Source organism: Procambarus clarkii, chromosome 18 (assembly GCF_040958095.1).
Source record: "Procambarus clarkii isolate CNS0578487 chromosome 18, FALCON_Pclarkii_2.0, whole genome shotgun sequence".
Lineage (NCBI taxonomy): Eukaryota > Metazoa > Arthropoda > Malacostraca > Decapoda > Cambaridae > Procambarus > Procambarus clarkii.
In genome coordinates this window covers 14,024,192-14,050,913 of record NC_091167.1, presented here as the reverse complement: position 1 = coordinate 14,050,913, position 26,722 = coordinate 14,024,192, and the positions used below count along the sequence as shown (strand labels likewise).

The following is a 26,722-nucleotide window of genomic DNA, read 5'->3' as shown; positions in this document are numbered from 1 at the left end:
TTGCATCTGTGTGTGGAGTTTGCCTTCACCACATTGCTTCCTAGTGCATTCCGTTCCTACCTCCTCTGATATTGCTCAGGTTCTTTTTAATATCTGTGGCTTGTTTGGGTACTCGGCTAACTCCTGTTTACCCTTATGCATGTACCTCCCTTGTTTACTCTGTCACTGCCCTGCTTGACCAGGGTTGTTAGGTGTTGTGTGTTTTGCTTGGACACCTTGCATGTGTTTTCTGTGACTTTACTTTGTCCGTGTACAGTACCTTGTTCTTCGTTGTACTGTGAGGCATTGCCCCACATTTCGGTTCTTTTTGTTAGTTTTTCGACACCTGGGTCTTTTCCCTATATTTGGACACTCCATCATTCCCTCGGTCCGTGCTTTTGTCCTCCTTTCTTGCTTGGTCTCTGTTCTCTGGACACTCCTTCCATGCCTATCTTCAGTGCCTGGCTGCACCCTGATATCCATGGTGTCCGTGTGTGTATGTACGACCTCCCACTCCACACTTTGTGGTTGGTCATGTACATTGCGTTCCCGGCTGCTACTTGGTCCGTGTTCGTGGTTTTTCCTTGCCTATTTCCATTTTTTCCTTCTGTGCTACACATGGCTGTGTGCGTCTGGGTCAGTGTTTATTGGCTATACTGATGTTAAGTGCTGGGGTAGGCCTCTATCCTTGTTCAGTTCCCTGCTTTTGGACTACCCCAGTGTTCAGTTTTGGTGCCGAGTTCCTTCATTAATTCTTTGTATATCACTGCAGGCTTCTGTGTTGCACTGTCTGTGGCGTGTGGTTGACTTCAGGTCCACCAATCCTGCCTTACTGGTTCCTTTTCTTGGGAACCTTCGCGTAGCTGAGATTCCGGTCCTGGCTCCGGTTTTTCTTTGTTCCTTTTCCGGAACGTGTATTTTTGTTTTCCTGCAGTTTACATCCTTCGTAGTTCCCCTCCTGTACACCTTGGGGATGCATGCGTTCGTTTTCCCTGCTGGGGCTGGTTGCAATGCTCCTTTGGGTTGTGGGGGTGCTGTTTTGCTTCTCATTTCGTGCTTTCATTCGTGGTGCTCCTTTTATTTGTTGGCCTCTGCCTGGGCCCTGGCTCCTCAGAGTTTGGCCTTGTTGGTCCTTCAGGGGTCCTGGGGGGGGGGGTGTTCCTCCCCTGACAGGGCATTTCTGCTTGCCCGGGTTGGTTCTTTTCGGCTCCCTGGGGTTGGATTCCTGATTTCCCTGGCAGCCGTTAACTTCTGGTTTTTGCCTGCCTTGGCAAGACCTGCTGCTTTCCTCGGTTCCGGTCCTGTGGGTCTTCCCGCAGCTCCGCCTCTTTTTGTGGATCGGGTCTGTTCTGTACAGGGCTCGTTCGTTCTTCCCCTCGAGTTTTTGTGTCTGGGGTTTTTGTTTCTCGTTTTTCATCGCTTGTGTCAGCACTGGTGGGTTCGTTGTTGGTCGTCCCCTCTGCGTGTTTCGTCTCGGGGTGGTGTGTGGTTTTCCTTGCAGTCCTTCCGGTTTTCCTATCACTGCAAAGGATCCTTTGGTCTCTGATAGGGTTGGCTTGTCTTCCTTTCGGGGTTGTTCCGGGACCATCGTCTGAGACCATGTACTGTCGCCTCGTATTGGTTGGTGCTGGCGGAGCCGCTTCAGCTTGTGTTCGGTGTTGCTGTTCCTTCGGCTCCATTCCGCTTGCTAGGTGTTGTTTCACCTCCGACCTGCTCTTGCGTTCTGGATCCATCCTGGTCATTGGCCCAGGAGGTCTCTTTTCTTCTCCTCGTTTTGGTCCTTGGGTTGCTGCTTGGTTGGTCGGGCCGGGGGAGGGGGGGTGTGCTTCCTTTGTTGTTCAGTTGCGTTTTTTCGCTGTTCTCTGTGCATCTTGGCCTCTGGGGACGTGGATGCATTTTGGTAGTTCGCGTTCCTTTTCTTCCCTCATTCCTGTTCGGGGGTTTGGGGTCTGCAAGGTTTTTGTTTCCTCCGTGGTATTGGCTTTTTAGATTAGGGTGCGTGGCATCTGCCTCCCGGATCCTTCCCTATTTTCCTTATCTGTGGTGAGGTAGCTCCAGGGAGCCGATGGAGCTCCCCCCAGAAAGACAGCGTTGAATGTAATGGAATGCCATTTTCTGGATGAGTCCCGGAGGCTCCCCGGCATCCCTCCCTCCGGTCGGCGGTGTTTTTCGCGTATTTTGACATCCAGCCTAAGAACTGCCAGTTGGATTGCCAGCTAGGGGGGTCTGGGGCTCGCCCTTCCCCCTCCCGGGGAGGGGGGGTTGCGCAGACGGTGGCGCAGCGACGTGATGACATCATGCTAGTTTGATAATTTTGTTCTGCGAGTTCTGTCCACTCGTTCGGCTTTCGGTAGCAATTTTTCACCAGAATAGGGGTTTGTTTTGGGGTGCTTACCTTTCTGGGTGCCTATCCCAGTTGTGGCAGACATAAAATGCTCCCAACTACAGAGGGGGGGTTTCTATAGCCCAATGCTCCTCGTGCCTCTCTGAGGGGGCCAGGTTCTGGCTCGTGGTCCCCGGTAGGCAAGAACTCCTAGCACTTTGACTGATGCCAGAAAGTTATACATATCCATTCAGCCTAGATAGCTCCGGGAAGCCTCCGGGACTCGCCCAGAAAATGACGTTTCATTACATTCAACTCTGGCTTTTTAACCCTTTAACTGTGCGACCTATAAATATGATATCCCCCCAGTGTGCAAGAAATAAATTCTCGGGAAAAAATTCTTTTTAGTTCAGAAAGTGTTAAAAACCCATCCCTGTACAGTATATGGGTATAGCAACGGAATTTCGAAATTGTACTTACTTTGGCTGCTATGAGGTCCATAAGGTGGCGTGTGACGTCATCATTCCCTGAGCGCCAGTGCAGTAAGCTCCTGGGGCCAGTGGGGCGCCCGGGGCGGGGCGAGCGAGTTGCCGCGAATATATTTTTGTTCATTTTTTGCACCCCAGTTCCAAATACATTTTATTTGTTTTTATGCGCTAATCCTATGTATAATGAACACGTACACTATATTATGGCAGTAAAACATCCGTACTGTCCAAGGACACTGTGTTACGTGCACAGTGTCTTTTGTGTGTTACGTGCACAAAACTACTGAGGCTCCCACACCTGGGAATGTGGACCACGATTTTTTTTAAAGATGGCGTCTGTTTACAAGAGCCCTGAGGAAGCTGATGTGAACCCCATTTAGCCACAGGAGTTTTGAATGGAACGTTAAAAATACAAATACCCGGAGGCGCGTTACGCACCTGAAGCCTGGGCCTGCAGGCGCCTTGCGCAGTTAAAGGGTTAACTAACATTTGACTTTCCTAAAGCCATATTAACATTTTCGTGGGCCAACGTCAATCGCTCGACCTGTCCAAGTGGTTTTGGGCGTTCTGCGGGAACACACGGTAATACTGAAACGTGTATACTCTTTTCAACTTTGTCGCCTTAATTCTTGTCCTAAGTTTTTCAATTTTATATCAATGTGTTCTCAATAGAATGCTCTATAGGACTAAAAGCATATACACTCCAGAAGCCCGGCTTACCACCCGCAGCAAACTGAGAAAGTGAAAGAAAGTTACCCGGGAGCGCGCAAAAGCGATAAAATGTGTACACTCTTTTCACTTTGGTCACCTCAATTTTCGTCTTAGGTCTTCCATTTTGAAATCAATGTGTTCGCAATAAAATCCCCAACAGGAGTATAGGCATATAATGTCAAAAACCGTGGCGCGCTCCACCCGCCGACGTGATGAAAGCAGGGAGGAGCGCCGGGCCGTTCATTAGAGAGCGCGGTAATACTGCAAAGTGTATACTCTTTTTCAACTTTGTCATCTCAATTCTCATCCTAGGTTTTCCAATTTGATATCAATGTGTTCGCAATAGAATTCTGTACACGATTAAATGCATATGAAGTCCAAAAGCCCGGCGTACCACCCGCACAAAACAGAGAAAGTGAGTGAAAGTTACCTGGGAGCGCTAAAGAGCAATGAAATGTGAACACTCTTTTGACTTTGGTCTTTCATTTTTGTATCATTGTGTTTGCAATAGAATTCCCTACAGGAGTATATGCATATATAAAGTCCAAAAGTCCGGCGTACCACCCACAGCAAACAGAAAGTGACAGCGCGTTACCTTCATGAGTGCTCATCAAGAGCAATAAAATGGGTTTACTCTTTTTAACTTTGTTACTTCAGTTCTCGTCTTAGGTTTTTCATTTTGACATCAATGTATTCGCAATGAAATTCCCTACAGGAGTATATGCATATAATGTCCAAAACTGCGGCACTCCTCTCCCGCATCGAAGCCGAAAGCGGGCCAAATTTTTTGTATTTTTGATGCTATACTTCGTCATGAGTGGAAATAAGGTACAAAAATTTTGACTCCATACTTTGTCATCAGTGGGCGAAAGTGTTAACTGTTTCTATTTCTGACTGTTTGTCTTTATACTTTCTGATTATTATATTTAATCTAGTCTTATGAGCATATATCCAGCTTCATTTTAACCTTTTAGTGGACAAGTGCCAGCTTCCTGTCCTTATTGAGGCTGGCAGAGGCCCTCAACCTCTCCTAACAAAAATTAGGATATTTTCATATTCCTCCTCCATATTCCTTGCAGCTTCTGGCCATATGCTACCAGGCAGATATTGTCAATGCCATGGGCCTAGTAGAGCGAAGGAATGCCAAGTGGGGCAACATGGACTGTCTGGAGCTGGCAGTGATGGCTGATGACAAGTTCTTCATCTCGACGCCTGGTGCCCAAGCAAGCGTAGAGTTCAACTGGCGGCGTGGCATGAGCAGAGCGCCTTTCTTTGCTGTCATCATTGCAAACTTCTTCCCATTTCTCATCTTCTGGCCTCGCTTCTTCCGGTATGCAGCCAATGTTCTTAGTTTTGGTGGTACTTTTATCAGGATTACTCTTCACTCTACTTTGGAATACTAACATGATTTAGCAATTTATTAGATTTTAGAAAATACAATGAAATATACATTGCTAATTCCCCAAGTTATCTCAATATAGGTGAATTAACCAACCATTTAAAACACACAGTAAACTACAAATATAATTAGACAAAATCATTCCTCTAACTGCATGCAACATGAAGAACAGGAGTAGCAGATAGCCAAAACCTTCTTCTCACACTGGTCATAGACAGCATATTATAAACTGAATTCTTTTTCATGACCAGAGACAAATAATTGCAATATGACTTTCTTGATGCACATCGTCAGAAATGGGAGAAGATGCTGTGACATCATTGGGGGTAGTTCTTTTGGCAGTTTTCGTTTTTTGAGGCTGCTGTCTCGTTTTAACCACGCAGTAGTTTTTGTTTTGTTTTGCCTAACTTTCTGGGGTGCTTTGGTGGAGGTGACTTTTATGATCAACTTTAAATGTAAAATGTTCATAGACCATTGCTCCGTGCTCCTCACTGAGGGAGCCAGGTTCTGGCTCATCTTCCCCGGTAGGCCAATAGTACTTCGCACCTGATAGCTCCTAGTAGTATGGCACTGAATCAGTGATAATAACTTCATGGAGCATCAAGAAGCTCCCACCAGAAAGCAACCCACAACATTTGCCTAACTCTCAGATGCCTATTTACAGCTAGGTAAACAGAAGCAACAGGTGTAAGGTCACCCTAGGTCGTCTACTGACCTTCCCAGAGATGCAATGGAATCATTGCATTACAGTTGCCTAACCTCTCAGGTACTTATTCACTGATAGGGAAACTGAAGTATCAGATGAAAGGAAAGATGCCAGATAATTCAGACATAGATAATTCTTATAGATATTTAATCTGACCTACATAGGAATTGAACTCGGTACCTTTCGGTTGTGAGCCAGCTGCACTGACCACTATTCTACTGTATTTCCTCTTGATAATTATATTCCAAATCTAATAATAACTCGGCTAACATCACACACACAACATTATGCCACCTAGGATAAAGGTTTTGGTTATTAGCTTTAATCAAAGCATATGATCTTCCCCTTTACTTTTGCCAATCATTCTGAAAAGCTTGGCTGGCTGTGAATGCTTGTTTACATGTGGAAACTTTGGAATATTGTAGTGAACTATATGTATCATTGCAAAGTTCTTGATGGCTTTACTGTTTTAATTAATGTGATGTAAATATCCTAATAAAGCTTAATGATGTCTTAAAATTATTTGATGCAGCTGATGCTTATTTTCTTCACAGTTTCCAGAAGTTGGGTGACAACGGGGGTGAGCTGACCACAATGCAAAAGTTTGTCGTCTTCTATAAGTCGCCAATTTCTAAATTCTGTGCTCACTCCTCAGCCTACGTGTGTTTCCTGTTTCTATATGCCTACGTTGTCCTCTTTGACTTCAACTATAAAATGACAGTTATGGAGAAGCTTCTCATCATCTGGATATTTACTTATATCATTGATGAAATCTCAGAGGTGTGTTCACAGTGAGCTTTGTATTAGCAACTGTTTATAAAATTTGCATGACGTGCAAACAATTTTGACTGATATACACTGTACATATATGTGTTGAAGGAACATGCAAAGGTAGTGTGAGATATGTGGGTCACAAGGGGAATGGTTCTGAGTCAAATCATTGTGCAGTACTATGCAAAATTCTGGTAAGTGGGTTGTGGGTAATTACCTCATTGTAGTTACAGGATGAGAGCTATGCTCGTGGTGTCCCGTCTTCCCAGTTCAGTACTCTGTCGTTTAACGCTTTGAAACTCCTGATGGTTATGGCCTCCACCACCACCTCATTTACCTTCCTCCAATCATCTACCACTCTGTTTGCAAAAGAAAACTTTCTAATATTTTTCAGCACCTTTGTTTCCTTAGCCCGAATCTGTGTCCTCTTGGTCTTGAAGTTGCTGGTTTCAGGAATTCCTCTTTGTCAATTTGGTCGATTCCTGTTAGTATTTTGTAAGTGGTGATCATATCACCTCATTTTGTTTTATCTTCTAGTTTTGGCATGTTTAACACCTCTGGTGTCTCTTCATAACTCATGTTTTTCAGTTCCGGAAGTCATTTTGTAGCATGCCATTGCACCTTTTCCAGTTTATTTATGTGCTTCTTGAGATTTGGGCGCCATACAACTGCTGCATATTCCAATTTTGATCTCAGAAAAGTCATGAACAATTTCTTTAGTATTTCACCATCCATATAATTAAAAGCAAGTCTGAAGTTGGAAACCGACACATAAACTCCTCTCACAATGTTCTTTGTGTTCCTCTGGCAACAGCTCACTATTCAAAAACCACCCCCATGTCTTGTTCTTTATTAGAGTTCTGTAATTCCTTTCAATATAATTTGTAAGTTGTGTGTTGTTTTCTCTGATTCCACATTCCATAACATGGCGTTTATTCACATTGAATTCCATTTGCCACTTGGTGCTCCAAGCACTTATTTTATCTAGATCAATATAAAGGCATTACAATTGTCTGCATCTCCTAGCTTCCCCAATATCTTAGCATCATACCTTACCTTGAGGTTACCTTGAGGTGCTTCCGGGGCTCAGCGTCCCCACGGCCCGGTCGTCAACCAGGCCTCCTGGTTGCAGGACTGATCAACCAGACTGTTGGATGTGGCTGCTCGCACCCTGATGTATGAGTCACAGCCTGGTTGATCAGGTATCCTTTTGAGGTGTTTGTCAAGTTCTCTCTTGAACACTGTGAGGGGTTGGCCAGTTATACCCCTTATGTGTAGTAGAAGCGTGTTGAACAATCTCTGGCCTCTGATGTTGAAAGAGTTTTCTCTCAGAGTACCCGCTGCATCTCTGCTTTTCAACGGAGGTATTCTGCACATCTTGCCATGCCTTCTGATCTCATGTGATGTTATTTCTGTGTGCAGGTATGGGACCAGCCCCTCTGTTATTTTCCACGTATAGATTATTATATATCTCTCCCGCCTGCACTCAAGGGAATACAGATTTAGACTCTTTAGTCGGTCCCAGTAGTTTAGATGTTTTACTGAGTGGATTCTAGCAGTAAAGGATCTCTGCACGCTCTCCAGGTCAGCAATTTCTCCAGCTTTGAAAGGGGCTGTCATTTTGCAGCAGTACTCCACTGTAGAGAGCACTAGCGTTTTGAAAAGTATCCTCATCGGTACAGCATCTCTAGTGTGAAAAGTTCTTGTTATCCAACCTGTCATTTTTCTTGCAGTTGTGACGGCTAGTTTATTGTCTTCTTTAAAGGTAAGGTCGTCCGACATGAGTACACCCAGATCCTTTACATTGCCTTTTCATTCTGTTATGATTTGCCTGAGTTTTGTACGTGGTTTCTGTTTTTATATTTTCATTTTTTTTCCGTAGCACATGAGCTGGAACTTACCTTCGTTAAACACCGTATTATTTTCTGTAGCCCATAGAAAGACCTGATCTACATCTGATTGGAGGTTTGCCGTGTCCTCTATGTTGCCTACTCTCATGAAGATCCTAGTGTCATCTGCAAAGGATGATACAGTGCTATAGGTTGTGTCCTTGTCTGTGTCTGATATGAGGATGAGAAAAAGTACTGGAGCAAGCACAGTACCCTGGGAGACTGAGCTCTTCACAGTTGATGGGCTGGATTTTATTTTGTTGACTATTACACATTGGGTTCTGTTAGTCAGGAAATTGTAGATCCATCTGCCTATTTTTCTGGTAATTCCTTTTGAACGCATTTTATGTGCAATAACACCATGGTCACATTTGTCAAAGGCTTTTGAAAAATCTGTGTAAATTTCATCAGCATTTTGTCTGTCTTCCATGGCATCTAATGCCATATCATAGTGGTCCAGCAACTGTGACAGGCAAGAGCGCCCAGTTCTGAAACCATGTCTGATGTTATGGACATACTGTGATTACATGTATTTTGTGATCTTACTTCTTAGCAATCTCTCAAAATTTTTATGATGTGTGATGTTAGTGTTATCAGTCATAGTGCTATAGTGTATAGTGCTGGTGTATAGTGCTATCATCAGCAGACATGTTCATATAATTCTGTATTCCTTCTGTTAGATTGTTTATGTCGACGATGAATATTACCAGTGCAAGAACTGAACCCTGTGGTATTCTGCTAGTAACACTCCTCCAGTCAGATACATTCTCTGATTACTGCTCTTATCTGTCTGTCAGAAAAATTTTCAGCCATGTCAGAAGTCTCCCTGTCACCCCTCCAGCATGTTCCCATTTTCAGAACAGCCTCTTGTGATGGACTCTGTCAAAAGCATTTTAGGTCCAGATAGACAGTCAACCCAACCATCTCTTTCCAGTAGTATGTCTGTGGCAGTCATAAAAATTACCAGTATAAACATGTTTATAACCATTGTTTTTAATATACTATCCATTCTAATACAGTATAATACCTTTTATTTCATGGTAATACAGGTTTATAACTGAGAGGGTTTCTATGCTGCCACTTTTGTAGTTTGGAACTATGTTAGCCTTTTTCCACACATCTGTTAGGACTCCTGTACACAGGAATGCAGACTCTGCATCCCTGGGACACAGGTACCCAGTCTATTGCTTTCAAGTTGAAGTACACCAGTACCAACAGTCGTGATTTATCTTTATCTGCTTTTACTACAATTTCTCTCATGACCATTATGAGACCCTCTTGTTTGTCATCCAGTTCCTCCTTTGTCCATGTGTTGCTTGCTGGTGGGCTGTAGGCAGTTTATCATCCCGATTCCAGACCTGCAATGTCATTATGTCAACTTCTCGAAGGTTTTCAATTATTAATCTCGTACATTCAGGTGTTCTTTCACCAGCACAGTCACTCCTCCCCCTTCCTAGATTTCTTGTCACGTCTCCAAACTGAGTAGCCCCTTGGGAATATGACCTCATTTAAAATGTTTTATTCAAGTTTCGTTATGTTAGTGCGACAATATCTGGGACCTTAACCTGAATTATATCTTTTCGCTCCAGTATATTTTATCTCACTCCATCTGTTTTGGTATATAAAATTTTCAGGAACACGTTCCCTTACCCTTTGTCTTTTATTCCCACTTCCTCTAATGTCTTTGTTGCTTTGTTTTTATATATTGTTGTTCTTGTTCTTGAAGTTGCTGGTTTTAGGAATTCTTCTTTGTCAATTTCTTTCATTTATTGTTATTTTGTAACTGGTGATCATATCGCCTCTTTTTCTAGTTTTGGCATATTTAACACCTCTAGCCTCTCATCGTAAGCCTACAGCCTAGCTGTACCGTTCCACGACCCATGGCTGCCATTAATTTAATACACGTCCAGGACGGACCACATGTGGCAGACCGAGTCCAATGTTGGAGGATTAACTCACACTACACAGCAGCTGAGACATTTGCCAATTTAACTAACTCATAGTAGTGTAACTTAGCCCATTAGTAATTAAATCTACCATTTAATTACGATAAGATTAAAATATGAAACCCCCAAAATGTGCGAAGGGAAGGTTACTGGCGATAATAAACTATAAAATACCGTTCACTCGCAAGTACTAAGTACAATTAATAACAATCCTTGAAATATTAATCAAACAATCACCTCTTGAAATATTAATCAAACAATCACCTGTAGATTTCCCCACACCCACTGCAGACACCCCACACCCACTGCAGACACCCCACACCCACTGCAGACACCCCACACCCACTGCAGACACCCCACACCCACTGCAGACACCCCACACCCACCCCACACCCACTGCAGACACCCCACACCCACTGCAGACACCCCACACCCACTGCAGACACCCCACACCCACTGCAGACACCCCACACCCACACCTACTCCAGACACCCATGTCATCCCTCTCTCATTGCCTCTATCACTCCTTCACTTCATATGTCCCCCTCACTGCCTCCATCCCTGCTTCTATCTTCACCTCACTGCTGTATAGTTGAATAGTAGTATATAACAATGAATTATTCTTGTTATATGGTTCCGAATAACAAGAAAAATTCATTGTTATATACTACTATTCAACTATACAGCAGTGAGGTGAAGACAGAAGTAGAGGATGGAGGCAGTGAGGGGGACATATGAAGTGAGGTAGTGATAGAGGCAATGAGAGAGAGATGAAGGCTTTAAGGGAGGGATGACATGGGTGTTAGGAGCTACATGGACATTTCGTTCCGAGTAGCGAAATCTAAAACAACAACAACAACTTGTTATATATTACAAAAAATGAATTACATAAATGCCTCCTGAAGGCATCGCCTGTGGCAACGAATCCCTCGTGCTAACGAATCAGAGTTGGTCCCAAATAGTTTGCCGAATGAAGGGAGCACTGTAATAATAATTATTATTCTTAAAGCATACATACATACCAACATTTTTCATTAGTTACTCAGTAGGTACATAATTATGAATTATGAAATATTATTAATTATGTACCGTATTTGTGCATCTGAAGGTTTACCTTACAGTGTGCACCATTTACAATATCAGAGCAGTCATTTAAGCAGGTTTACTTGTTATTCACTTCCAAAGATCCTCTTAGCAATTACTTCAGCAAATTATGTTGTGTACTGCAGATTGCATCGGAACAGTCGCTGACTGTGCGAGGCAAGATCTCAGACTGGATGGGCAGTGTGTGGAACAGGTTTGACATGGTGTCAATGCTGCTGGGCACTCTGGCACTTGTCCTGCGGCTCTTCCGGGAGACCTTTAAGTGGGGCCGCATCGCTTACGCCATTAATACTACCGTCTTCTACTGCAGACTCTTCAGGATCTATCATGTCAGCTACCACTTGGGCCCCAAGCTAGTCATCTTCTACAGGATGGTGAGTAGAGAGCAAGGAGAAGTGAGGGAAGGTGGAGGCACTCAAAGAGGAGGGAGTTGGGAGAAGAATGAATGAGAGAATGAGAAGTAGAGAATAGATTGAATGTGGTATGGAATGAAAGGTGATACTGTATAGTATGTGATAATAAAAAATAGATGCAGCATGAGGGAACAAAAATAGCAATAACAACAATAATAATTATTTAAAGAATATACAAAGGAATAACAGTGATTTATATGGAATGTGTAATACGAGAAAATAGACCTCCACATAATCTACAAATTATGTGGAAAAGAGTTAAAGAACTCTAAGAAAGAGATCTAGAGGTGGTTCTGGATAGTAGACTGTCATCAGAACACCACATAAAAGACATGATCACCACTTACAAAATAATAACAGGAATCAACCAAATTGACAGAGGAATTCCTGAAACCAACAACTTCAAGAAGAATAGGTCACAGATTCCAGCTAAGGAAACAAAGATGCAGAAAAAATATTAAAAAGTTTTTGTTCGCAAACAGAGTGGTAGACGGTTGGATCAAGTTAAGAAAGGGGTAGAGGCCAAAAACGTCAGTACAGTAGTTTAAAAATGTTATATGCTGGGAAGATGGGACACCATGAGCGTAACTCTCATTCTGTAACTACACTTAAGTAATTGCACTATGGTAATTACAAAGAAATTACACTAATGTGATATACAGTATATATTAATGAGAAATCAATTGGAGCACTTAGGTGACTCGAACCCGCCGATTAAAATAATCCCACCTGCGAACCTTACCCCCTGTTCCATGACATGGTATAAATTATACAACCTGGGATTCCAATGAATTCACTGGAAGTCTGGAGGCTTCTACTGAAGCCAGTTCAAGTTTTGCATATAACCCCCATGCACTCTGGTGTATGTATAGCAGTTTACCAATTGTACACTCAAGCTTCAGAAATGCAAAGAAATTACTCTTATGGTACTGAATACTGTATATATAAAATTAGAAAATCAATTGGAGCACTGAGGTCACTTGAACTAGCAATCAGGTTACTCCCAGCTGTGCACTTTTACCCTGTACCATGACATATATAACTTAATCCTGTGGATTCAGCAGACTCCCAGGTTGTATTTTTAAACACAGGAGGAGGATACTCAAGAGTAGGTACAAACTAAAAGATCTTGAAGGGTATAACCAAGTCTATATCTCCCCAGCCCTCACAGTAGAACAACAAAAATAACAGAGGCAAGCAAAATGAGTTAAGAAAGACATACAAAGATTCAAAGCTCAAGACCAGGAGAAGACAGGTGATTAAGATAGTAGATGGAGGAGAGATCATTAATCCTTCACCCAGGTAGACCGAACTAACCATATATAACTCGGAAGACAAACAGGCACAAGACCAGAGTGACTGGTCTTGTGCCTGAATGAATGAATTAAATAGTAATGTACAGAATCCAGGAGCTCTCTCAAGCCAATAGTAACAGCATAAGAAATTTAAATTGCTTCTACACAATTGCTTGATGAATAAATCTGATGCATTGTGTGCAGACGGTGAGGCCAAGAATCTTGACACCATTGGCATCATTGAAATGTGGGGGAGAAGAGCACATTATTGAAGGGGAATTCACAACCAAAAATGCCCACGAATCGTGGGACCAAGCACGAGCAAACAGAGCGAGCCTCCCGCCCATTACCCTGTCAACGGGGTGAACCGCAAAAGGGCCGACGCTCCTTTCGAGAAGCTGACCGCCGAACAGAGCGATCATCACACCGACCAGACGACGCCAGCTCTGAAGGCAACGTCAGCTCAGAAGCTGGCACCATTCTGTCTACAAACATATTTGTAGGATAATGAAATGGTGTATGGTCAAATACATATGCATTTCAACAAAGCTCATTTTCTAATTGTCAAAACTGTATTTGTAGTTAGGCCAGGTTGTGTTAGGCTCAATAGGGTTAGGCTAGGGTGAATTGGGATAGGTTAGGTTGATTTAGGATAGGTTAGGTTAGGCTGGGTAAGAGTAGGTTTAACATTTGTTGGCGAACAGTCTTGTGTTCAGTGTGACTTGTGTCTGAAGAAACAGCCCTCTACCCCTATAACCCATTAAGCCTGTTCTCTGTGCAGATTTCTGAGGTGCTGGTGTTCATGGCTCTGCTGCTGATCTTCATCCTGGGCTATGGTATTGCCTCTCAGTCATTGCTGCATCTGACACGAAGTGCACTTCACCTAAACTCATCTGCCATAGGCACCATTATGGAGGATGTGTTGCTTACCCCCTACTGGCAGATGTACGGGGAGCTTCAGTTGGAGGCAGTCACAGGTCAGCTTTCCTCACCTTTTGGGGTCATTGTTTTTGTGCATGTTATTCTCAGTATTGTGTTCAAAAGGAATTACCGGAAAAATAGGCAGATGGATCTACAATTTCCTGACCAACAGAACCCAATGTGTAATAGTCAACAAAATAAAATCCAGCCCATCAACCGTGAAGAGCTCAGTCCCCCAGGGTACTGTGCTTGCTCCAGTACTTTTTCTCATCCTCATATCAGACATAGACAAGAACACAACCTATAGCACTGTATCATCCTTTGCAGATGACATTAGGATCTTCATGAGAGTAGGCAACATAGAGGACACGGCAAACCTCCAGTCAGATGTAGATCAGGTCTTTCTATGGGCTACAGAAAATAATATGGTGTTTAACGAAGATAAGTTCCAGCTCATGCGCTATGGAAAAAATTAAAATATAAAAACGAAATATAAATTTTATTAAAATATAAAAAATAAAATATAAAATATAAAAACGTTGTGTATATGTGTATATATGTATATATGTATATATGTGTGTATATATATATATATATATATATATATATATATATATATATGTCGTACCTAGTAGCCAGAACTCACTTCTCAGCCTACTATTCAAGGCCCGATTTGCCTAATAAGCCAAGTTTTCCTGAATTAATATATTTACTATAATTTTTTTCTAATGAAATGATAAAGCAACCCTTTTCTCTATGTATGAGGTCAATTTTTTTTATTGGAGTTAAAATTAACGTAGATATATGACCGAACCTAACCAACCCTACCTAACCTAACCTAACCTATATTTATAGGTAAGGTTAGGTTAGGTAGCCAAAAAAAGCTAGGTTAGGTTAGGTTAGGTAGGTTAGGTAGACGAAAAAACATTAATTCATGAAAACTTGGCTTATTAGGCAAATCGGGCCTTGAATAGTAGGCTGAGAAGTGCGTTCTGGCTATTAGGTACGACATATATATATATATATATATATATATATATATATATATATATATATATATATATACATATACATATATATACATATATATATATATGTCGTACCTAGTAGCCAGAACGCACTTCTCAGCCTACTATGCAAGGCCCGATTTGCCCAATAAGCCAAGTTTTCCTAATTTAATATATTTTCCCTAATTTTTTTCTTATGAAATGATAAAGCTACCCATTTCATTATGTATGAGGTCAATTTTTTTTATTGGAGTAAAAATTAACTTAGATATATGACCGAACCTAACCAACCCTACCTAACCTAACCTAACCTATCTTTATAGGTTAGGTTAGGTTAGGTAGCTGAAAAAGTTAGGTTAGGTTAGGTAGGTTAGGTAGTCGAAAAAACATTAATTCATGAAAACTTGGCTTATTAGGCAAATTGGGCCTTGCATAATAGGCTGAGAAGTGCGTTCTGGCTACTAGGTACGACATATATATATATATATATATATATATATATATATATATATATATATATATATATATATAATATATATATATATATATATATATATATATATATATATATATATATATATATATATATATATATATATATATATATATATATATATATATATATATATATATATATATATATATATATATATATATATATATATATATATATAATATATATATATATATATATATAATATATATATATATATATAATATATATATATATATATATATATATATATATATATATATATATATATATATATATATATATATATATATATATATATATATATATATATATATATGTCGTACCTAGTAGCCAGAACGCACTTCTCAGCCTACTATGCAAGGCCCGATTTGCTTAATAAGCCAAGTTTTCATGAATTAATGTTTTTTCGACTACCTAACCTACCTAACCTAACCTAACTTTTTCGGCTACCTAACCGAACCTAACCTATAAAGATAGGTTAGGTTAGGTTAGGTAGGGTTGGTTAGGTTCGGTCATATATCTACGTTAATCTTAACTACAATAAAAAATTTTTTACCTCATACATAATGAAATGGGTAGCTACATCATTTCATAAGAAAAAAGTTAGAGAAAATATAATAATTCAGGAAAACTTGGCTTATTAGGCAAATCGGGCCATGCATAGTAGGCTGAGAAGTGCGTTCTGGCTGCTAGGTACGACATATATATATATATATATATATATATATATATATATATATATATATATATATATATATATATATATATATATATATATATATATATATATATATATATATATATATATATAATATAATATATATATAATATATATATATAAAATACTTTCAGAAGGGGTTACAATCCGTTTGCTGTTGACAGGGTGCTGTGGGGGGGGGGGGGGGGGCTTACTCTGTTGGCTCACGCTTGGTCCACAGTTCATGGGCATTTCTGGGGGGAGCCCCGTCGGCTCCCCGGAGCTTTACCGGCTGATATGCTAATGTCAGACTTTGGCATCAGTCATGTGTATGGAGTTCTAGGGCCTACCGGGGACCACGAGCCAGAACCTGGCCCCCTCAGAGAGGCAAGGGGAGCAATGGCCTATAGAAACCCCCGTGTGGTTGGAAGCATTCTATGTCTGCCATCGACCGGGTCAAGCATCCAGAAAGGTAAGCATTCCAAAACAAACCCCTATTCTGGTGAAAATTGCTACCTAAGCCGAACTAGTGAATAGAACTCTTCAACAGAAAACACGGAAACTAGTATGACGTCATACGTCACCGCGCCGCTGTCTGCGCAGCTCCCCCCTCCCCGGGAGGGGGAAGGGGGAGCCCCAGACCTCCCACGCCGGCTATCCACCCATCAGTTCTTCGGCTGATGCTATAGGCAATGGTTATGTGCTCCGGCTCCAGTGGTTGTTTCAGCACTGTACCTAGAGTGTGGTGTCTGTTTTCTAGGTGGTGCGTGAGCCGGGTGTGATTCTTCAGTACTCGGGCTGCATGCGCCTAGGGTTCCCTTCCCTAGGTGCCCTGTAAGTACTGCCCTTGGGGCTTGGGGCCACCTTCCACAAGTTCCTTGGGTCCTGCCCCTGCTTGGCCGTTTACCGCTTGGTTTTCGGCCGCTCTTTGTGTGCTCGGGTGTTCTGTCTCCCTTGTTCGCCTTAGAGTAAGGGGCAGTGTTTGCACTGGTGGGGCGCGGGGTACTGTGCAGCTTGTCTTTACCAATCATAGCGGCCGGCTCTGTTCCGCTTGGGTACGCTGTCCTCTTGCGGGGTTTTCTTTTTCTTTTGTTTATATACCTGGTGGGGGGGTCTGCCTTCGTTCTTGCCCCTTGTGTCCCTTGTGTTCTGAGTATTTCTGGTGGTACCCCCTGCTAGGTCCCCGTGAGTGTACACGTCCCGGGGGTTCAGCTCTTAGAAAGTTGTTTGGTAGCTTGGGTGCCGGTTAGCAGTACCCTGCCTGGGATTACCTGAGCGCGAGTCCTCTTAAAGTAAACGCTCGGGACCCTGGGAAACCCCTGGGGGCGCGCGGGTCCGATGGATGTGACCCCAGAGCCCCCCCCTCGCTTCCAGCGAGTTTGAGGGTTGCTCTCACCTTTTGTCTCTGGGTGACTCTCTGTTTTGCCTCCGTCTGCTGCCTGTGGGGTCGGTGACACCTTCGACCCGGTGTCCTGCGAGTTTGGTTGCTCGTTGTGGCTCGGTTACCCAGTTGTGCTAACAAAGCGGGTGCGGGCAGCAGGGGCGTTGCACTTGAGCCTTGGTGGTGGCAACGTTCTCGTGGTTTCCTCCCCGGGAGCCCCGGGGCTGCCCCGTTGTATTTCGTTTTTCCCCTGGTTCACCCTTCCTGCCTGCATCCGGTTCCTTACCGTCTGTAGGTTCAGGGCGGGGTGTTTGGTGGTGTTGAGACTCGGGCAGTCTCGGGGAATTCCCCTTCCGGGGTAGTGACGGGGGCATTTGGGCCTGTTCCTCCAGCCGTGTTGTATGAGTCTGCCAGTGGGCTCCCTTCCTTAGTGTTTTCACGGCTGCCCCGGTTTTCTGGTACGGCCGGGGCTTTGGGGGAACGGCTCGGCCCCGGGGCCTGTCGTGTAGGTTCCCGGGGCTGGGGAGGGGCTGACTTGGGGGGCCTTGGCCCCGTTAGACCCCGTGGGGGGTTTTATCCCCCTCTAGGCGGGGCTTGTGGTTACGCGGAGTGGGGTTTTTCCTCCCCACTCGCCGTACGTGCTGTTGGACGTCGGCCCCTCCCCGGGCTCGGTTCCTTGGCCTTTGAGTCGGTTGGTTCCGTCCTGTGGGTGGGTGTTTCCTCCCCCCGCTTTTTGGGACGGTGTTTTTGTCGTGTTTCCCCGTTCGATGGGGTTCTGCGTGACTTTTGATCTCGGGTGCGCCTGCGCCTTCGTGTGCCTTCGGGACTAGTGTTGGCTTCTGTGTTCTCGAGGGTACGGGAAGGTTTTTCGCTACTTCCCGCATTATTGGAACGTCTGTCGGCTCCTAGTACTTGTCGCCCTGTTGGGCTACTTGTCGCCCTGTTGGGTTACTTGTCGCCCTGTTGGGCTACTTGTCGCCCTGTTGGGCTACTTGTCGCCCTGTTGGGCTACTTGTCGCCCTGTTGGGCTACTTGTCGCCCGTTTGGGTTCCCTTTTTTTTTTGGGCTCTTTGCTTCTTTGGCCGGTTTTCTTGTTCCTGCTTCCTCTTTTGGCTCTTTTTCTCGTGCAATAGTCCTGGCTGGCGCCTTCCCGCAGGGAGGGTGTGCGGTTCGGCCAGCGTGTTATGCGCATGCGCCGTGGAGTTTGTTTTGGTCTGGGCGATGGTTCAGTGCTGGGGTTTTGCGCCCTTTTTTGCTACAGTGCTTCGCCTCTCGTTCTTCTCCCTGGCTGCGGTATGTGCCCCTTTGCGCCAGGGGTGTCCTGGTTCCCAGTTGTGGGGAGGACACCGCGGTTTTCTGTGTCATGGGTGTGGACCGCCTCCTTCGCCTCTCCCTGTTCTCCTGCGGGTCCGGCTCTGGCGTCTTCACCTGGCGGTGCTCCCAAGTTCTTCTGGGCACGGTTGAGTCGTGTCAAGTTCGAGCCACCATTCGCCAGGTGAGTTTCTGCGGTCTGGCGTCTTTTGGCCGGGCGCTGGATGCGGCGGTGTTCATATACCTGTCTTTATTTAGGTATAATTTTGTACGACTGAGACCGTTCGCACACCAGTGACTGTCCCTTTATCACCCCTTCCTGTCCCCCTCCTGTGCATGTCCAACCCGTGCTACAGTCGTTCAGGGGACCCTCCTTTTTTAATGTTGTGAGGTGTGGGGGTTGTAGGGTTGGTTCTGTACTCACCTGGTGAGGCTCCTGGCTGTGCTTGCAGGATTTGAGCTCTGGCTCTTGGGTCCCGCCTATCTGGTAGAACTTGCGGGATAGTACCAGTGGAGTGCAGTGGTGCTATTGGCACTTTTGGGGAACACTGTATTACCATCAGTGGTCTGTGCTTGTTACACGACCTACTTGCGAGCATAAGCCTTCTTGCTGGTTCGTCCGTGGACTTCCAGGGCGCACTGGCCTGTTTTCGTATGGCAGTTCCGGCCCGTCCTGGTTGTGGGGGTATGTGGGCCGGTGGACTGCTCCTAGCAGCTGCCTGGTGGGCCATCCTCTGGCCGGTCTGGCCTGACCTTGGGCCGGGCTTGAGGTGTAAAAGAGCTCCCAGTACCTCATCCAGCAGGTATCGAGCGGGGTTTCTCCGCCGTCGGTCGCCTGGTGCAGGTTTCTGGGCCTGCAGGGTTTTGTCGTGTCTCCGTTGGCCCTGTCTGGGGTCTGCCTGCTCCGTTCTCTGCCTTTGCAGAGGGGAGTTGCTATTTACATGTTGCATGTTGCAGTGGTGCCTGTTGCTGCTGCTGCTGCACGTGAGCATTGGTACCGTGTTTCACGGTGGCGTGTCCTTGTTCCTGTGTCCGGTTGTGGAGTGGCGCTTTGCTGCCGTTTTGTGCCTGGGGATTGCGTGGGGTTTTTGTCCCTGCCTGATTGTTCACCCCTGGTTGTTCTCCTGGTTTTTTTTTTTTTTGTGCTTCTGCTCTTTCTTCCTGCCTCTTCTGCAGCAGGAATGTTCTGCGTGTGTTCTTAGGCGTTGGTCAGCCTGTGTCCTGTGATGTGCTTCTTTGTTTCGGTCTGTTGCAGTTGTTCGGGCCCCTTGGTTCGGGTCCTGTTCTGGCGGCGACCCTTCCGCCTTCTTTGGTTTTCCTAGCTTGCCCTGCCGGTTGTTGTTGTTGTTTTATTTTTTTTGGGGGGGTTCTTGCGATGTCTCGCGTCGGACCCGTCGTTTCTGAACTCCTGGCGGGCTTGCATGCTTCGGAGTTTTTCTGTTCGGCAGACGTTCCATCTCCTTGTGCCGCCTGGGTTTCGGTGGTCGCGCCCGAGATCTTCTCGCGGCTCCGCCTTTTTCCTGGGCTCGGGGGGGCCTTGTCGGGGCTGCTTATGTTCTGCCTCGTGGTCTCGCCTCCGGTTGGTGGTCGGGTGGCTTCGTGGTAGGTGTCCCACCTGCGTGCTTCTTGGCGGCAGTATGGGGTATTTTGGCGGTCCTTCCTTTTCCTGTCCCTTCTTCGGTGGGTCCTTCTTGTTGGCTTGGTTTACTCTCGGCTTGGTTTTCTAGTGGGGGTTGGGGGCCGTCGTCTTGCCACATACTGTCGCCTCTTTTCGTGCGGCGCAGGCGGAGCCGCTTCAGCTTGCTTTCGGTCTTGGTGTTGCTTCTGCACCGTTAGTCAGCTGTCTTGTGCGTCATTTCACCTCCGGCCTGTTCGTGCGCCGCTTGCACCATCCTGGTCTCTGGTCAGCGTGCTCTGTCTTCTCCTCGGTTGGTAGTGCCCCTTCGGTTCCGGTGTGTTTTTTTCGTCGGCTCTTTCCTTTGGGCCTTTGCCTCTGGGGGTCGGTTCGCTGTGTTTTCTTGCTCCTTCGGTTTTAGCGTTTTCGTTGTTTGATGGCAGCAGTCTCCATCTTTTCTGGCGCGGGGTGGGGCTGCTGCATTCTGGAGGGGTCCAGGGTTTGTTGGTGCTTTGTTGGTCGGGCCGGGGGTGTGTCGTTTTTGTGTTCAGTGGCGGCCCTCTGCTGTTGTTTGCGTGCCACGGCGTTTGGGTCCGGAGCGCGTTTTGCGTTGATCCGGTTCTGTTCTTCCCGGTTCGCGGGTGATGGTGTCCCGGGTGGTCAGCCGTGTTCTTGTGGCTAAGCTGCCTGTGTTCTTCCCTTATGCCTGTGGCGTTCGTGGCTTCGCTGCTCTCGCTGCCGTCTGGGCGACGTGGCCTTGCAGTCTTTCGGGCATGGATTTTTGGTGTTCGTGCAGGGGCCTTGCTGCTCGTGGTTCTCGTGTTGTTCCCGGGATTTTCGGGGCTGTGGCGCCTTGGGTTGGCGTTTGCTGCCGGTTGTCTCGCCTCCTTGGGGGGTGCGTGGTGTCCGCCTCCCGGTTTTGTCCCTTTGACCTTCCTCTGTGGGTAGTTAGCTCCGGGGAGCCGACGGGGCTCCCCCCAGAAAACCAGCGTTGAATGTAATGAAACGCCATTTTCTGGGTGAGACCCGGAGGCTCCCCGGCAACCCTCCCTCCCTCCGGTCGGCGTTTTTCGCGTGTTTTGACATCCAGCCTCAGAACTGATGGGTGGATAGCCGGCGTGGGAGGTCTGGGGCTCCCCCTTCCCCCTCCCGGGGAGGGGGGAGCTGCGCAGACAGCGGCGCGGTGACGTATGACGTCATACTAGTTTCCGTGTTTTCTGTTGAAGAGTTCTATTCACTAGTTCGGCTTAGGTAGCAATTTTCACCAGAATAGGGGTTTGTTTTGGAATGCTTACCTTTCTGGATGCTTGACCCGGTCGATGGCAGACATAGAATGCTTCCAACCACACGGGGGTTTCTATAGGCCATTGCTCCCCTTGCCTCTCTGAGGGGGCCAGGTTCTGGCTCGTGGTCCCCGGTAGGCCCTAGAACTCCATACACATGACTGATGCCAAAGTCTGACATTAGCATATCAGCCGGTAAAGCTCCGGGGAGCCTCCGGGTCTCACCCAGAAAATGGCGTTTCATTACATTCAACGCTGGTTTTTTGGTTGTCTTCCGGCCTCTGGTGACATTGGCTGGCTCTTCTCCCTTTGGGGGTTCAGGGCTGGCAGGGTGGGCTTCTCCCCTGCGGTTCGTCCTGTCAACTTGAAGGAAACTATCTAGTTTTCTCTTGCAGATGTCCACGGTTGTTCCAGCTATGTTTCTTATGCCGACACGGGACTTTGCAGGTCTGTGGTTCTTTTGGACTTGTTCAGTATGAGCCCTGGATTCTTTGCCCTTCTTCGGAGGACTGTTGTCTCCAGTCCGGCTTCTGTTCAGGCAGGGTGCCTTTTTGGTGTCGCCGGACCTCTGGATCACTTCTTTGCACGTTCCTCTCCAGGGTTTCGGGACTGGCACAGTTGGTGGTGGGGCTTAAGGCTTGCCGCTTTTGTTGCCTTCTCTAGTTTGTTCTTGGCACCTTGTGTATTTACGCATCTTTACCGGATCTTGGTGACCTGTCTGTGTCTGCTTGGGATTCGGTTTTGGCCTACCTCGATGATTGGCTGGTGTGTGCTCCCAGTCGGTCTGCTTGTCTGCTCGCCAGAGGTGTGGTTCTTTCCAGATTGCCGGGTTCGGGTTCCTGGTGAACTGGAGGACATTCCATCTGCTGCCTTCCCGGGTTCGGGCATGGCTGGGTCTTATTTGAGACTCTTGGACCGCTTCTTTGTCTCTCCCTCCAGAGGCATTGCTGTGGCTGCGGTCCCGCCTTCGGCTGTTTCTGAGGGGGGGGAGTCCTTGGTCAATCGGTGGTTGCTCGAGCGGTTGTGTGGGAGTCTGAACTTCTCTGTGCTGGTCTACCTACCGGGTCGGGTTTGGCTTTGGTTTCTGTTTTGGTTCCTTCGGGGGACGCCCTTTCCACCTCTCTCACAATTGTTGGGTTCATCCTCTTGGGACCTTGTGTCGGTGCTGTGTCGCAGGCTTCCTCTTCGGGGGTTTTGGGGTTCCGTGCCCTGGCGCCTCCCCGAGCCTTTGCTCAATGTGTTCACGGACGGGTCGTCTCTCGGCTGGGGCTTTGTGACCGGTGCTCACCAGGCCGGCTGTGGACAGTGGGGTCCATCCTTCCTTCGGGCTCACAGCATGGTTCGGGAGTTCATAGCTGTCTGGTTTGCGTTTCGTAGGGTTTGGTTCACTCGGGGCTCTACCATCCGGCTCCATTCGAACTGTTCTCCGGTGGTTCATTGCGGAACCACAGGGGATTCTCTTCGGTCCTTACCTCCTTGGGGTTGGTCCCTTCGAGTGTCTCATCTATGGGGTTCTCGGAGTTTGGCTCTCCGTGCGGTTCATGTCTGGGGAGTGTCCAACATCCTGGCAGACCGCCTGTCTCGGTTCATTCCTCTGTTCACGGATTGGCTGGTCTTCGCTGATTCGTTCCTTGGCTCTGCCAGACGTACGGACTCCCGGACATGGACATCTTCGCATCGGCGTGGTCTCAGCGTCTCCCATTCTATGTGGCGCCCTTCCCCGCCTGTGAGGCGTTTGCAGTGGATGCCTTTCGGCAGGACTGGTCAAGGTGGAGTTACCTGTACCTCTTCCCCCAGTTCAGCTGTTGCTTCGGGTTCTGGCTCGGTTGGAGCCCTTCCCAGCCCAGGGAGAGGTAATCCTTGTGGCCCTTTGGTGGTCGGTCCAGCTTTGTTTTCAGACGCTGCTTGAATGGTATCCGAATCTAGGGCGTTTCCTGCGGCTTTGCCTCTTTCGGCATATCGGACCAGTCCAGTATGTGGCTGGTTCGGCCTTCTCCTTGGCTCTTCATGTCTGGTCTTTTCACACGGGTGTATCACCATCTCTATGGTGATCAGGTGGCTTCGTTGATGGTGTCCCATCTGCAAGCTTCGTCTTGGCGACCGTATGAAGTTTCCTTGCATTTCTTTTCGCCATTTTCTTGGTCTTCGTAGGTTGTCTTCCTCTTTGCATCGGGTTGTCTTGTCCATTCTTGGTTTTTCAGGACCGACCTTTGATGCTTCTTACCGTCGCCTCATGTTCTGCGGCGCTGGCGGAGCCACTCCAGCTTGCTTTCGGGGTGGACATCACATCCGCCCCATTCCGTTCGCTTTCTCGTGCTTTGTTTCACCGCCATCCTGGTCCTTGGTCAGGGTGCTCTCTTATCTTTCCTCTTCTCGGTTTCTGGTAGCCCCTTCGGTTTAAGATTGTTTTTCGACGGCCCTGGTTTTGTTGGCATTGGCCTCTGGGGGTCGGATTGGGGAGCTTCCGGCTCTCCTCCGGCGCAGGGGTTTCTGCTCTTTTGGTACTGGTGGTAGGTTTGTACATTTGCAGCCTTTTCCGTTTTCTTTGGCAAAGGCCGAGACGGGTGCATCATGTGTTGTCGGTTGTGGCTCTTCGCTGTTACCTGCGTGCCTCGGTTGTGGTGGCTGGGGATGTGCTTTGGGTTGATCCGGTTTCCCTCGTTCCCTGTTCCAGGGCTCGGGTCTCCCAGGTCGTCCACAGGGTTATTCAGTCTAACCAGCCTGTGGTCTATCCTCGCGCCCGTGGTGTTCGGCCTTTTGCAGCTTTGACTGCCGTGTTTGGTAACATGTCTTTGGCTCATATTCGGGTGCATTGATTTGGAGGTCGCACAGGGTCCTGGTCGCCTGTTATTTTGTGGTCATGTCTGCTCCTGGGCGTTCTTGTGTTGCTTTGGGTCGCAGTTTGCAGCCTGTTGCCTCGACATCGCGTTGAGGAGTTTGTGGTGGCCGCCTCCCAGCCTTGTGATCAGCCCTTTCTTTTCCTTCTCCTTGGGTATGTAGCTCCAGGAAGCCTTAGGGACTCCCCTAAGAAAACCAGCGTTGGATGTAATGAAACACCATTTTCTGGGTGAGCCCCAGAGGCTCCCTGGCAACCCTCCCTCCCACCGGTCAGCATTTTTTTCGCATTTATTGAAGCTTAGCTTCCGAACTGGAGTGCTATGCTTCTGGCATAGGATCGGGGACCCATTCCCCCTCTCGGGGAGGGGAGGGCAGCGCAGACGAGCGGCTTGGCAGTAGTGTGTTACGTTTGCTTATTTGCTTGTTTCATTGAAATTGTAGGGAGTTCTACCTCTCTATTCGGTTTTTGTTGTTAGTTTCTTACCATGTGGGGTTTGTTTTGTTATGCCTACCTTACTGGGTGCCTAACCATAGTCGATGGCAGATAAGGAAAACCCCCATCCACAGGGGGGGGGGGGTCCAGGGCCATTGCTCCTGTAGCGAGTAGATTATCCCAATAATATACTCGCTCCGAATGCATTGTTAATATTCCCTTCAACCTTTGGAGATGAATGAGGTGAGGCGTTGCCCGGGCAACACGGTGAGGTGTTGCCCGAGCATATAAGCAGCAGAATAGCAAACATTAACCAGAGTCTACTTTCAAGTGTGGTCTAGAGCAGACACTTGCGAGATAGTGTACCGACGCTCAGTGCGCTCAACTCACACCAAAGTATCACCTGTGTACTTCTGTATATTAGACCAAATATATATATAGTATCTTAGTGTCTGTGTTTATTGTCACCATACTTTACGTAACAATAGAACCGTTACACTCCCTGAAACCTCTCTAAAGGGGCCAGGTTTTGGCTCATGGTTCCTGGTAGGTCTGAACTCCATAGCTAATGTCCTGGTCTAATATAACATACATTAGCCCAATAAGCTCCAGGGAGAGTCCGGGGCTCACCGAGAAAATAGTGTTTCATTACATTCAACGCTGGTTTTTTTATTTCAATATTTTGGGAGTACTGTAAGTACAATACCCATATAATTTGCTAGTTTACAGTTGCCCTGTATTTCCAGTTTTTTTCATTTATGCTCCAGATAAATGCTGTTCTACATTTTGGTGAAGTATATTAAATATACTGTATTTTAATTTCAGGTGAAGACCGAAATGTGTGTCACCCAAATTCATGTGTTGTGAGTGAGGTGTGCAACAACAATACGATGACCTGCAAGCAAGGGCTGGATTGTGTGTGTGAGAACCCTAAGGAATACTCCTGGGCCGTCAACCTCATGCTCTTCTTTTACCTCATCATTGGCAACATTATGCTTCTCAACCTTCTCATTGCTATCTTTACGTTAGTTGCACGTTTCCTCATTTTTATGGAAGAGTATCAACACTATTTGGGAACGATTAAGTGAAATTTCAATTCTCTTGAGAAAATATTGATGTAACCAAACCTAAATTAATTCATTGTATAAAAATACAATGTAATCAAACCTGAATCCCTGGAATGCCCAAGAAAATGCAACCAGATTCAAATTCATTATACTGCCTCAATATTTTCTTACAGATTCATCATGTTCTTGTAATTTCTTTGTGCTTTAACCCCTGTACTGGGCCTCACACTTTATGGTGCTCGACCCGTGGTGCACATATGATGCCTTTTGGCGCTCGTGGGTACATCGTAATATTCAAAACTCGCATACACAGGGCTCACAGTTACTTCCTTAGGCCTCCAGGAGACATTCACCATCTTGAAAAAATTTCCGAGTCCTCACTTTCTTTCTGGTGCCTTAGTAAAAAGATGCGGACCATGTGTGGCACATAACCATTGAGTGCCTGGATGTGTAGGGCGGCCATACTAGGAACTATGAAACTTTTAGCAACAGCAAATGAGTGTTTACCATGTATGTATTTACAGGCAAAATGTGTGCTATATGCAGTTATAAGATTTAGGCTTGTACAGTATTATAAGATGCAGGTGCTTATAATATAAGATTTAGGCTTATATATACAGTACTGTATATATACAGAGCACCACTTGGT

The 26,722-nt window shown here is 46.2% G+C and overlaps 1 protein-coding gene across 1 annotated transcript in view; it reads left to right on the top strand.

Moving 5' to 3' along the window:
* LOC123754691 (transient receptor potential cation channel subfamily M member 4) overlaps positions 1-26,722 on the top strand; it is a gene marked incomplete in the record, with an annotated part of 261,293 nt that overhangs the window by 168,358 nt on the left and 66,213 nt on the right. The window contains 5 exon segments of the mRNA XM_069326277.1: positions 4,581-4,831; positions 6,161-6,386; positions 11,442-11,690; positions 13,806-14,001; positions 25,832-26,030. Of these exon segments, the coding sequence (XP_069182378.1) occupies positions 4,581-4,831; positions 6,161-6,386; positions 11,442-11,690; positions 13,806-14,001; positions 25,832-26,030 (1,121 nt within the window).